Source organism: Pungitius pungitius, chromosome 2, assembly GCF_949316345.1.
Source record: "Pungitius pungitius chromosome 2, fPunPun2.1, whole genome shotgun sequence".
NCBI classification, from domain to species: Eukaryota; Metazoa; Chordata; class Actinopteri; order Perciformes; family Gasterosteidae; genus Pungitius; species Pungitius pungitius.
In genome coordinates, this window is record NC_084901.1 from 9,839,449 (window position 1) to 9,853,173 (window position 13,725).

Genomic DNA, 13,725 nt, shown 5'->3' on the forward strand with positions numbered 1-13,725 from the left:
TAAACATGCAGCATCCCACTAATGACACACAAGGCACACAATTCCAATTTGGCAATCATTCTGCACATATACGCTCCATTATCCCAGATATATTCATCCATAAACTCATAAAATGTATAATATATAATAAAATATCATTTAATATAATAAAAAGCAAACATCCATCCATTTGGCACCATGTTTTTACTTGCAGCTGCTCTGATATAACATAGTAAAAAACATGTTTTGTTCAAATAGACATCACCACATGCCTGTAGGGAACATTATGTGAAGGTAGAAGACTGCAGACCACCATGACCGCTTTCAACAGCAGTGTATTTACCACAGATTCTGAGATACAATACAGATCACGTTACATTACGTTGCGTGTCTCCTGGAACGGATCCTTCCTTCAACGTATGTCGCTTCATCGCCATTTACTCTCACGCTCAGTAAGAATTCACCCCACACAGTGTTTCAATTATCACTTGGATTTGCCATTGTCCCGTTTACCCCTGAAACGTCCTCCCAGTTTGTCCTGTGCTTTCTCTATCTGAGACACGTGTTGCATACCAGGCCACTGGCAGCCTGATGGTAATCTGCTGCCAGTGCGATTTCTTGCATTCTTACGGTGGAATGTCAAATCTGTCATCTGGCACAGGTCCCTGCCTGCCTGCAAACACTGCGCCTCACGGAGCCAGTCCACTTCCACAGCGCTGCTTGGTACTGTTTCTCAGGAAATAAACCCCAAAATGTGTTTCTCCCTCTTCAGGTCCCGTTTTGAAGTTCTGTTTTATGAATAGAAATCACAGACACAGAGCATTGATGGTGAATTCATTAAACCCGAAGGGGTCTTTGTCCTCCAAAACAAAATCCAACCATCCTCATATCCGTCTTCAGTCTCCTGTATTCATAATGTTTTTAGCAATAAGGTACCAGGTACAATAAGGATATCTCTAACACCAATCTATCTGGGATCCATGTGTGAGGTAATTTACCAGCAAAGTCATTTACCTGCTGAACAACCGGTGCACGGATTAAATAGACATTACATTGTATCGTCCCTCTGTTGCATAGACACTCACAAACATGACCTCAGCTGACAGGAAGCAAACATGGACACAGGCTGTTACCTAGCTACGCAGCTCTGTTGCTAAAAGGGAGTGTTATAGAGCCGAAATACAATTATGTTCAGGCAGTAAGAGAACATGAAAGAATGTAAACAAAATGAAGTCAAGTATGAACCAGGGCATTTGCATGATAGGTCTCCTTTAATGTATTGTTGCTCTTGGAAACTGTTCAATAACACACACCCTCTTCCTCCCTTTTGAGTTGTTTATCTTTGGCCTCCTCTGGTCACTGAGCACTTGGGACCGGTAAGGTAAGGGATTCATTCACATTTATGTCTATTCTCCACACGGCAACGCAGAGACACTGCGTGACACTGAGTCTTTATACTGTGGGATCACCAGCCTCGTCACTAGAGACAACCAACGTTCAGATATCTCCCACAGAGAGAAATGAAACATTGAATCAAATATTTGAATATCATTCAAACCCTTTAGGACTTCCGACTCATATTAAACTAGTAAATTGTAGCAGAAAGAAATGTTCATGTGTTTTTAATTGAATCATTTTCTTATGATGACCAACATGTAACTCGAGACAAGACATGCTATATTTGCACCAACATGTCAAACCATTTGAGCCAAAGACAGTATGTTCAGTCTTCGTGATGAGAAGTCATCCGTATTCGTCCCTGAATTTATATCCACTATTTATAATTTAACACATTCAAATATTAAACCTCTTAGTAGTACAACTTCAACAACAACAACTCACAACATTTTGTAGAAGTCCGACATGTTCTTCAAAAAATGAATATGTAGTTGTTAAATGACACTATGCTTGTTATTATTCATCCCTGACGAGTTCTGTCATCTCTCTAGAAGAATTACGGCAGAAAAGGAGAGATCATTCATAAACAGCAACCAAAATAAAATCTGTAATTAAAATTTTAAGAGAAAAGTTTCATTTACTTTTGTTAGTGTCCATGTTTGACCAGCAGATGGCGCAAAACTCACTAACACCGTAATCACATTCCTGGGCTTTGGGGCCTCGACCTCATTGGGGGTCTTTGAACGGACGAACCCCGTTTCTTCAGAGCGATTCCCGCGGCGGAGGTCGGGCCTTCCCACGGACACGAGTTAGAAGTAAGTCAGGGAAACCCACGACCACAGCACCATGCTACTCCCAGCCGAACCTGGGGTCTGGGCGGAGTTAGCTTAGCATGTGGTTTTGTTTGTTTATCTTTACCGTATTGTTTAAACAACCAATTAGTGGACTCCGCGGGTGCGCTAAATGCTGCATAAATATTTCGGTGCAGTCACGTGTTGCTGCGTAGCTCGCTGACTGTGTAGCTGTGCTAACTATTGTGTATTTGTTTCCATTGTGCTGCTGTTGTTTTGTGTAACTGCGTCCAGAAGCGCTTTGTTTTGAGTGGTGTGTGACTTGATTTTTAGTTTGGTTATTGGTCCCTGGTTGCCAGGCGTTGTGCCCCTTTATTGTCCTGTGTGAATTATTGCATTGATAATGTATTCTAATGGTGTCAATCATTTAGTTCATAGTAGCTGATAAAGGAACGTGCTTCTAAACCACGCACAAGACTTTTATAAGTGAAAGAACCACACCAGTTGGTCAATTGTAGAGTTTCCAATTCCTCCATTATGGAAAAATCAATAGCTGCCTTGTTAACTCATTCACAGTTAATATGGGACACACCGTTATAATTGCAGTCCTTAATCTGAACTGTGATATAGATCTTGGTTATTGAATTAGGTAGATTTGGTCTAAAAGTGAAATATGGGACATTATCTAAATATTCTTTGGATGGGCTGTCTTGTTGAGGATGGTTTGAAATTACGAAATGTCTTGTGTTCTATGAGTTATGGACTCAATGTGACATTACGAGAGCTTTTAATGACCAACGGGGTCAGAACTTCTGTCCCTATACCAGAATCACTTAATCAATATCCAACAAGGTCCAGTAACTAAGAATATACAATAACTTGCACTGATTTGGTTCCATATATATTGAAGTTTTAATTTTAAAAAATTCAATTAAATTATATTTCAATTCGGCAACACACTTTTTTTACATTTACAAATATTTAGTTACTTAGTAAAAATAAATTCAGCCCACTTGTATTATTTGTGACGTTATTCTCACCTAGGCCATCATTGGCTGCATCTGATCAGGCCACATTGCTTGGCGCTCAGTAGTCACCTTGTAGCTGTTTGTACGTCATTTTCTTTTAATCATTCAATCCCTTCATACTAACAATGTCAAGCAAAAGAAGTAAGTGGTCAGACAAACACTTAAAATATGGATTTATATGTATAAAGCAACATGATGGGAGTCAGCATCCTCAATGCATGATTTGCAAGGCCAAGTTGAACAATAGTCTAGCACTGGCAAAGCTTCCTGTTCAAGGTGAGGAGAGACAGACTCGATAACAAGGCAACTCTGCTTTGTACAAATCGACAAACCGATCCTCAGAGCATTGTACGAAGTTGGGTACTGATTATGAATCCTTCTTTTTAGGAAGACTAGTGCTTCATCTGTATGCTGCAGGGAAAAGTGCCTACGAAAGGGAGCATTGATTTTACAAGGCAGTGCGACACATCTAATTATATGGAACTGTCTATTTCCATCAGCTCAATTTGTACGTCAGACCCTCAAGGTGCCAGCATGCAACGGTGGTTTAATCCACCTTTCAACCATTGTAATTGTGCACAAATGTGTGGGTGGGTTAGTTTTTACCCGTGAGTGTGGCGTGTTAGCGTGTTTTATCGTGCGAGTATGTGAGAGAAACCTGCTGCACAATGGCGCCCTCTTCGCCATGGCGAGTACATCTAAAATAATTAAAGGCCTTGATAACCATGGCAACTGCGATGCTTTACAGAACACAGGATGGAGAGGGAAACCAAGAGTTTGGAATCCTCTACCTCCGCTTCTGTGGTTTCAATGTTTGTGAATATTTATGCACACGGTGTCTCCCTCAGTGAGGATAACACACACACATGGCTGCTTCCAGTTTCTAAGGTGGTGAATTCATTTCATTTCCGTTGCTGCTGCATCTCGGACTATAAATATGAATGGACTGTACACTGAAGTGTTTGACATTTGAAATCGTAAATGGTTTGAGTACTGCACCACACATGGTATATACATGTGGTAAGTCCATCCCCATGTGTGCACGTCAAATAAAGATTTTATTCCACAGCTTCAGAGAACTAGCAGATAAGTCATGGGCTCGTCAAAGGAGTAGCTCCACTTAAAAAATAAATAATATCAGAAGGTCAATATCCCTCAAGTTTGTTAATTTAGTTTGAACCTGGAGCCAGAAGATGGTTTGATAAGCGTAAATACTTGAATCTTTATTATTATATTTAGTATCTGAAGGAATGATCTGCAATACTCTTTTTCAGGTTCTAATTAAAATTTAGTTTGAAAATAACTCAACCCCCCCCCATGGGGATGATGAATAACCACAGTAAATGTTATGGCACTTTGGTCTCTTTAGTTTGAGATCTCTCAGGACCCGCAAACAGGAAAAGAACGTGGGACTATAATATCGGAAAAACAGGATAAAAATATTGTATTTTGGTCTAATAGACCTACTTATGCCTGTATAAAAGTTTTGCATGTTTGACGGATTGGGTATAAACTGCCTTCATACCTGTTCCACAAAAGAAAGTACTCGTCATGGTAACCATGACAGCCTGTAGCTGATGGAACGCCAACACTGTGACAGACTTCTGGTGTTTTTCCTCTCGAAAGCGGATGTCCCGTATAGCACTTTGGAAATAAACTGTCCAAGTTGAACTTAAACAGGCTGTCAGTGTGTGTCCAGCCCCCTCAGGAGAGAATTATGTCCTGTTTGTGAGAGAAGAGCCTGTTTACAGAGGGACTGTAGGCCCTCTCAGTAGGTCTTTCATTTCCTCTGCTACGACGCTCTGATGCTTTCCTTCCCGCCACTGTTCTGCAACTCTTTTGCAACATTTCACCGAGAGGGTTTCGAGCTACCGAATAAGTTCATACAAAAAAATGAGATACGGCGCCTGGGAACATTCCTGTCTTGGATTACATTTTTCTCCTATTATCAACATGGCAGCTTCGTCTTACGCTCGTGAAATCACTGCAGAGTTAATTTGACCTATGATTGGCTGTATGGGGATGCAAGGATATGGAAATTGTATTTGTTGGATATTGGTATCTGTCTTTTCTGTTAGCCAATCTGTGATGAGCATAACCCACACAGTGCCTAGATGTGTTTATTGCAGATGAAACACAGTGGATGACACATAACTTGAATTTGAAAATGTCTTCTTTTAAAAAGGAACATAGAGAGTCAGATCTCAGGTAGCATGTAAATATTGATGCTGTCAAATTTCTCAAAGCATGCTCTTGGATGCTGTCATCCCCTCAAAGCAAGAAGTGGCCTCTTCTCTTCAGCCTCCACACCACCATTTAGTATCTTACTGTCCCCTCATTCCATCTCTCTTATTGAGCAGCGTGGCGGATGAGAACTGTTGTTGCCCGGAGATGCCTGCGTCACATCCACCCCACCCCTCTAGCAAAGCCCCCGCTGGAAAGAAGAACTGTGTGGGGATCAGTCCCCCGATGGAGATGGACGAGTGGGTGCAAAGGGCCGCGTATTTGCCAACATTGCATGACATGCACACACCACCCAATACCCCCCGCCCCCCTTCCACCACCACTATAGCGGGATGATTTGAGGCCACGCACATACTCTTAAGGACCAGAGTTGTACAAATTCACTTAAATTCTTTATTCTAAGGGCATTTCATCCAAAAATGTTTGGTAACTTGCCTTGCAGCTGCAAAAGCAGCAGTGATAGTAGATAGTAGAAGTATTTTTATGTTAACAGTTGCTCAAATGATGATGCTTTATGTGAAAGGGGTTGCTTGTAGTAATCATTACAGATAATAACAATAAGCTTAGTATTTTAGATGCACCGAATTGGTTCACTCTCGTCTCTCAACACCCTTTTTCCCTTTTCAGCGGAAATCTTTAGATAAATCCCCCCATAACTGACCAGCCCAAAGTGACGGACATACTGTGAACTACATCTGTTCCGGATGGTGAACAGAGTCCAGCATTTGGCTTTTAAAGGGTCGGATATTTGCCTCAGCTGTTGGTGGAAAAACCTTGCTTATAGGAAAGTAAATATTGAATTTGAATTCATCAGGTGACCAGAGGGGAATCTAAGTGAAATCTAATCTTGCTACATGTGTGGATGTGAAAATAAGTAAGGGATAACACGTATGTATGTTAGGGCTGCTGAGAAAGAATACATTTTATTGTAATAGTACAATGTCTTTTTACATCTAATCTGGAATGTGTGTGTGTGTGTGTGTGTGTGTGTGTGTGTGTGTGTGTGTGTGTGTGTGTGTGCGAGTGAAGTGAAGAAGGAAAACATTTTCAACTGTCAGAATTCATATTGCAGTATTCTCGACTGGTCAGGATGTGGAGGGGCACTGTGGCTCCTTTCCCAGGTCGTTATGGGATTTTGGCCTCCAGTCATTATCCGCTAGATAGCTGGGCCGCTCCTTTGTGCTTCACACGAACTAAAGAAAGCCGTTTTTGTCCTGCCCCTGAGTCAGCAAACTCCTTCAAGGAACAAGAGTGTATTTAGTGGGACGTTTCTTCTTTAAGACATTATTTTGACAGAAGTGGCTTATGGTTTTACATTTTCATGGGAAGTAAAAGAGCGTTTTAATTTCAGCCCTTGAGGCAATAAAAAAAAAAAAGAAAGTATCTCTTTAAAATCCAGAAAACTGCTAAAATGGTGAGCTGTACTATAGCAGGAATCCACCCAGTATTGCCAGTGGTTATAATATATCCATGTGAGAGTAAGTAAATCAACTTGTATAAAGTCTTTGATTTTTTTTTTGGTAAGAAAGGAATTTTGTATTCCTTGACCTTTCTGGAAGGAAACCCCGTTTTTTGAAGCTTGTTTATGGTTTCGCTTTCTATTTGTATTTGTATTTTTAATCACTGTCAAATGTTCAGTAATTGATTCCCAGTGTTGCTTTTTTTCTGAGCAGGTGTTTTCCTCTTTTTTATCTTGGCTCTGAAACCTGAACTCATTCTCCCATTTTCAGTTTTTTTTTCCTGCTTTGGTTCTCACGGCCCATCGGACGCCACGTAGGCGAAGCAGGTTCTTTAGGTAGGTAAACTTAACTGTTTGCTTTATGGCGTTTTGACAATTCCAATGCTGGTTGTGCAGTGGTGACTATATTGACTGATACTGAGGGAATTATCTTATCTCATTTGATTTGCTTCAATCCAAAAACACTCTGAAGGTTGCTCTATAGCATCATTCTGCAACCAGGTGCTGTGTTTTTGTATTTCCTTTTGAAAGGTCGCAGCTGTAAATGTAATGTCATTTTTAACTGAGCTGTAACTGCCGTAAGAGAGAAGATAGTTGTGTGCAGCTTTATTAATGCTATTACTTTTAATCTGGCACTTTGTAGAACAAGTTAAGCAAATTTGAGGGTATCGTTGGTTTGGCACATTCCAAAAATATCTTACACCAAAGAACATTTCAAGAAAGATTTTGTTTAGCGTTTTACGTGTCTGTATCCAAAAAACATTTGCATACGTCCTTTGTAGAAAGCCAGATGAGCCCGAAGGTGCAACCGACTTAAATGTGCACTCAAATGTTAAACAGTCTCTGCTCTGCAGTCTCGAGACTGTCACTGTGTAAACGTGACATTTAAGGGTCTGGCTGAAGGAGTTGGTATTGTACACATTATTTATCACTTTGAACTTGGAACACCACTTAGGGCCTCAAAAACATCAAATACATGTACCAAGCAACGACATAAACATGCATGTCGACCAAACATATGGACTCAGGAAGAGGAAAACCAATGGCATATACATTTTTAATTTTGAGTGCACATCTGATTGTTTTTGATTATACAGGTCACATACATGAAAACATATTCCATTTCAACAATTACAGTATCTTCTACTGTACATGACATTGGGCTCTATACTCACTTAGTTTACAGAATTCAAAATTACAGTCGATAAGAACACCCCCCTGAATGTGACATGCTGGGCTGGTGAAGAAGGTTTGAAGAAGAAAACCGCAAAAAATGTTCTGTCATTATGTTCTGAACCGTACTGGTTCCACATGTTATGCACAAAAGCAGGGAGGACACATCAGAAATATTGGACTTTACATGGTTTGACCGACGGGGAGATGTCGAAGGAACGACACGGGTTGAGGACAGTGGATCTAGTTTTACGTGATAGTCGTTCTCTGTTCTTATTTTTCTTTGACCACTGGCTGAAAGACAGTTGAGCCCACGTGAGCAGAACCACGACCAAATATCCCCCCAACAATAGCAATACAGGTGGAGAACGTACAATTAGCTCCCCTGTATCCACAATGACTTTGATCCCAATGAGCTCAAAGGTTTACACCACGCTAAAGTGACGACATGAGCTACCTCTTCCACACGGAGGAGAGATTGCCTTTTGGATGGAACAAGTAGGAGAAGAAGTAAAGAACGCATTCCACACACTGCAGCCGTGTTTTCGGAGCCGATAGCTGCTTGCAACATTTAACATAAGAAAGTTGTACATTTCCTGTTGCTCCAGACGCTCTTCTCTAGCTGCTGATCTTGGTCAGCATCTTGTTGATGGCCTGTTTGACGTGCGTGGTGGAGCTGCGGCGTCTGGCCTTGCCCTGCACGGCCTTGCGGCGCCTCACCTCGCGGCACAGCTCGTGGAAGGCCTCGGCCACGGTGCCGCCCTCGTTGGCGCATGCCGAACATTCGTAGAAGGCGCACGCCATTTCAGCCGCCAGCCGCTCGCCTTCCTCCGTGCCCACCTGCCGGACGTGGTCCAGGTCGGACTTGTTGCCCACGAGGACCAGGGGCACGTTTTTCGGCCTCTTCACCTCCTCCAGGAGACTGCGGAGCGGCGCCACCTCCTCGAAGCTTCCCCGGTCCGTGATGTCGTACACGATGACAAATCCGTCTCCCCAACGCACGTGGCCCTCCTTCTGCTGGACGTCCTCCTGAGACCAAGACAAACAGGACGCTTAATGTAACTTAGTTGAGCGCTATAGTGCGATCAGATCAGTATTCCAATATCCAGCAGAGAGCTAGCTTAGCATAAAGACTGCAAACCGACGGAATCAGGCTGTTTTTCAAATCAAACAATTACATTTTTTCCAGTCAGATTCTCAGATGAATGTTTTTTTGCATTGAAGACAATTGGTCCCTGCACACTTCATATTTCAATGCCCAGTTGGATTTGAACCCAAAAATATTCCGTCTTGCTATACAGCAACGCTTTTGTCTCCAAGTCCTGACCCCTGTTCCCTCAGCCTCTCCCTCACCAGCATAATCTCTAAGGAATTTAGCCACATCCTCCTTGTTTGATCCTGGTTATACTTACTGGTCGCGTGGCAGACGCGGACTGGAGAGAGCCACACAGATCCTGATCTCATAGTGTTAGATCAACCCGCTACCAATACAACTCCACCTCCACAAATCACGTTGGAGTTAGCGCTGTAATTTGTCATAATGAGTCAGGACTCAGGGGAGACATTCAACACAGCCGTACCTGGAATATATTCAGACCCCATCCTAATGCGAGCTGAAAATAGACTACAACACGATGAGAGACGACTTGGCTGAAGTGTCGCAGGGGAAATCAACCGCAGGCAGAACACCTACACAGCACTGCAGCATATTTATCTTCTGCCTGAGGACCGTTGCAAGCTCTCTCAGGGCCAGGACCCAGCAATGCTTCTGGCATACTGCAGGAAACCGTCATCTCAGAGAGCCATTCAGTCTCACATGCACTCGTGTCTTTGTTAAAATAAGTGTTGGAATCCGTTAGGAATGAAAACGGTGGACCTGAGCTCTGGAGCTGGTTTGTTATAAACAAATGGAGCCAGCTTCTCCCTTTTTTGTATGTTTGGTTTTCCAGCCTAACAGTCTGCCTTCTAAAAATATACTGGTCAATTATTTATTCACCAAGTGACTATTTCAGTAGTGGTGTCTTTTTTCTTACTGGGCACCATACAGCACATACAGACATAATAAGCAGTTGGAGGAGAAGTTGGGGAGACAAGAGAAAAAAAACCTTCTCAGGGTAGACTTTGGCATCTCAGAATTTCTTTTCTTTCTTTCTGCTATTCAATTTATTAGAAAAGTTACATGCGCAGTATTGCCTCTTGTTATTTGAAATGATATAGCGGTACGTATTGGGGATATCACAAAACCAGAAAGTCAGTAGTCATAAACAAGTTCAATTCATACCAATTTGATACCACAGGTTGTTTTCTCCTTCCGGGTTTAGACGGTTATTGCTGAGCCAAGGAAGCAAATTAATAGACAATACTCTTGGATCGATAGATACTTGACTTTGTTTGTATACTTGCAGTACATTATCAGAATACTGTGTGATCATCCTTCCTTTCCTCCCAGTGTACGGCACAGTTGGGATGAATGGGGCAACTGGTCTCTTTTTCGACACACACTTGGCTTAGGGAAAGGGGGATAATTGGTCTCACCTGCCCAGCAGTGTCCAGAATCTCCATGGTAACGACCTCATCATCAATGTTGGCTTGATGACGATATGTTGATTCTGTTGGAAAAAAAACAATAGGCGAAAAGTAAGACCAGTTTTTAGGAATCCATCCAAAGTGAAAAGGAGTCACACGCGACTCTGAGGCTGTTGTTGATAAATACCTGTGGCTTTAGGTCATTTTCCCCAGGTATGAATGCACATTTTGGACCATTGGATCATTAAAGGAATTCATACATGTATTTAATTGATATCTGAAAGGACTAGCCTAAAGTTTACCAATCAACACATGGAATTTTGTATATTATATTCTGGCAAGTGCTGCTCGTGAGCTTGATAAAGCGAGACAAAAATCGATCTCTCTTCAGACAGTCAACATCACAAAAGTCTATTTCTTTTTTCAGCACCAATAGAGGGAAAAAAGGAGATGCCTTGTCTTAAAAAGGGACATTGTGTTCCTGTTTCTTTGTGGTTGTTCTTCCTTCAATAATTATGTTTTTACCTCAGAGCCAAAGGCTTCAGTTTGAACTCAGCATGTTGCTGCAGATTCTGGCAATGACCTCGGATGACCTGAGCATCACGTACCTGGTTGTAAATAGCGGGCTAAAAGCTTCTTATTCCTGGCACAGGAACACGGGTGTGAACTATGGCCATGACCTTCTATTTGAACAGCACTGGCGTTATCCACCTAAATTGCCCCTTTGTGAAAGCCCCATCTGTGTAAACACCTCGCACCGAAGCCCCGGAAAACCCTCCTTTTTAAAACGAAAGCTTGTGATGGATTTTGCTGTCATCTGTACCAGAGGGGCAAAGCCGGCGCTTCCTCAAGGCTTTTTGACTTTACGACTTACAATGGCATGTATGTATGTCGGTTTTGTGAAGGAAGGCTATTCAAAGATGAGTAAGTCACGGAATCAATGTTGAAAAAAAATTACTAGACTTTGTTTTTCTTCTTTAATGTTACTTTCATCAGTTTTGCCTTTCTTTTAAAAGGAATAACAAGACTCCATCTGGCACCGTTCATCAATTGCACTGATGAGCAAAAAAGTAAGTGTCTAAAGTAGCTGAAAAATGACTTTTACCGCTACTACTACTACCACTATGGGACACAAAATAGTGCTGGTAGGTTTAACTATTATGTTGTTCAAATCTAAATCTACATTTTGAACAATACATTTCCCTCTGCATTACTAAATTGATCATTTGTTACCAACTGAATTCAAAGCTCAGGGATTCAAAAAAACATTAAAGCTACAAACCATGACACTGAATAACCTTTGGAAGAGGAGGAATGAACCTAAAATAGGCGATTCCGATCTGGTTGTCCCTCCAGTTTCCAGTGTCCCACGTGTGCTCCCCCCTTTCGGGGATAAACAGGCAGAAGTAGAGTGCTGGTTTACAGCCGTTTGCCTGGAGGCCCCAGGAGCATCTGTGAGGAGGAGAACCAGAGTCTCACGCGGTGACCCCACGGGACAGACTAATTCAGGAGCCATCGCTCCATCAGCCGCAAATACCACCTAATCTGACTGCCTCAGGCCCACCATCCTGCCAGAAGGTCAGAGGGAGAAAGAAAAGCAGTTGCTTTCCCGTCAGCGAGTAACTCTTCCCCCATAACTCTAAACCTTCCACTGCCCGAGGGCAGCTTTGGCAGAAGGTCAAAAGAGAAAGTGTCATGCCAGACAATAGGCGTCAACTGGAAACATAATCTGCACGGCGCGTAAAGTCATTTCAGGACTTTATTTCCAAAAGGCTCAAAGCCGTATGGAGTCTTTCCTCTGAGAGAAATGCCACACTACAAGTGGTTAATTCATGCAGTGCAAAAGGATTCTGGACTGATGGGATTGTGTAACTGGCTGGTGTGCGTAGACACAACGCAACGCATTGTGGCCATCTGCATTCTGCTCATCTTGTAGCTGACTTTACTCCAGTGTTCGCTTTTTGCAAGGGGCGGATGAAACATGCAGCCTAAATATTCACCGGTGCTTAGATGTAAGTTGAGATTGCCAGATGCTCTTCAAACATTTCTAAAAGTGCAAATTTTACGTCAAACTTTGAGATCTGTGCAACATGCAAAAGCCTGTTTTTAAAAGGGATTAAAATCCCTCTCTCCGAGCCCCAAACGAAAAGCCATACAACATAGCACCTCTGTACAGGAGAGTCTCAGATTGAACGTGTTTATTTAGATAAAACATGAAAGTGCAAAGTGCAGGCTGTGTTCTGGCAGTAATCTTTCATTTTTAAGACTAGCTCTCCTTACGCACACACCTCACACGGGTGATGTGCTCATAATAGGGTTTTGATAATGTGTTGACCACTTCATGGGTAATTTAAGCCAGCAACTCTGATTGTGGCAGACACCCTCCGGCTGTACTTTTCTGCCCTCATGCTACTTAAGCTGTGCTCTCTCTGCTTGTGACGCCAGGTCTAGTAATCAAGGAGGCACATGTTCTTTTCTGCCTTTTTTTCCCTTTTTGCAGCTAAATCCCGAGCATTGCTCAACGTTAAAACAGTCCACGTGTTGTGTGAAGCATGTACACACAGTACTAATAGACTGCACTTCAACAAAGCCCTCAAGGGATAATTTTGCAGAGTACCTGTCTTCTCCCCTGGAACACATTTGACACCAGATCAGGGTTCCTGTTTTTTCACCCAAGCAGCTAAAAGTGTCTCAACTACCTGCTGGGTAACGAAACAGAGTGCGTAACGGCTATGACATTGCAATCATGTTCTTACACAAAGAGTTGATTGATTCCAAAAAAGAAAAGAAGGAGAAATGTTCCTGAGTTGCTGAACCGTATGTCACAGAAAAGTGGACCCGGTATTGAGGAGAGCACTATGTGAGCAATCCTGAGGCTCTGACCTGCCATGTACAGGCAGGAAACGAAAGGCACCTCACATAGGAGATGGCATGCCTTTCTTCCCTGTAATTATAGTGGCAAACCATCTGCATTGGTAAATAAAAAAGATGCTGCTGTAATGGCCTGCGAAAACCTTTTCTGCATTAAACCTGATTGCATCTCATTTAAATTTGATTTTGGGGTAACTATTGCTTTAAAAGTATTAGCACTAATTGATTTCTTGTTTGATAGACTTGAGATAGCCAC

General features: G+C 42.3%; 1 protein-coding gene across 1 annotated transcript in view; it reads right to left on the minus strand.

The window, feature by feature from the left end:
- Positions 1 to 7,776: 7,776 nt before the first annotated feature.
- The window catches only part of rerg (RAS-like, estrogen-regulated, growth inhibitor), a 29,619-nt gene continuing 23,670 nt past the window's right edge, over positions 7,777 to 13,725 (minus strand). Inside the window, exons 4-5 of the mRNA XM_037461960.2 lie at positions 10,608 to 10,681; positions 7,777 to 9,101 (exon numbers count right to left, since the gene is read on the minus strand). Coding sequence (XP_037317857.1) covers positions 8,691 to 9,101; positions 10,608 to 10,681 — 485 coding nt within the window. The 3' untranslated portion in view covers positions 7,777 to 8,690. The remainder of the gene's footprint in view (positions 9,102 to 10,607; positions 10,682 to 13,725) is intronic.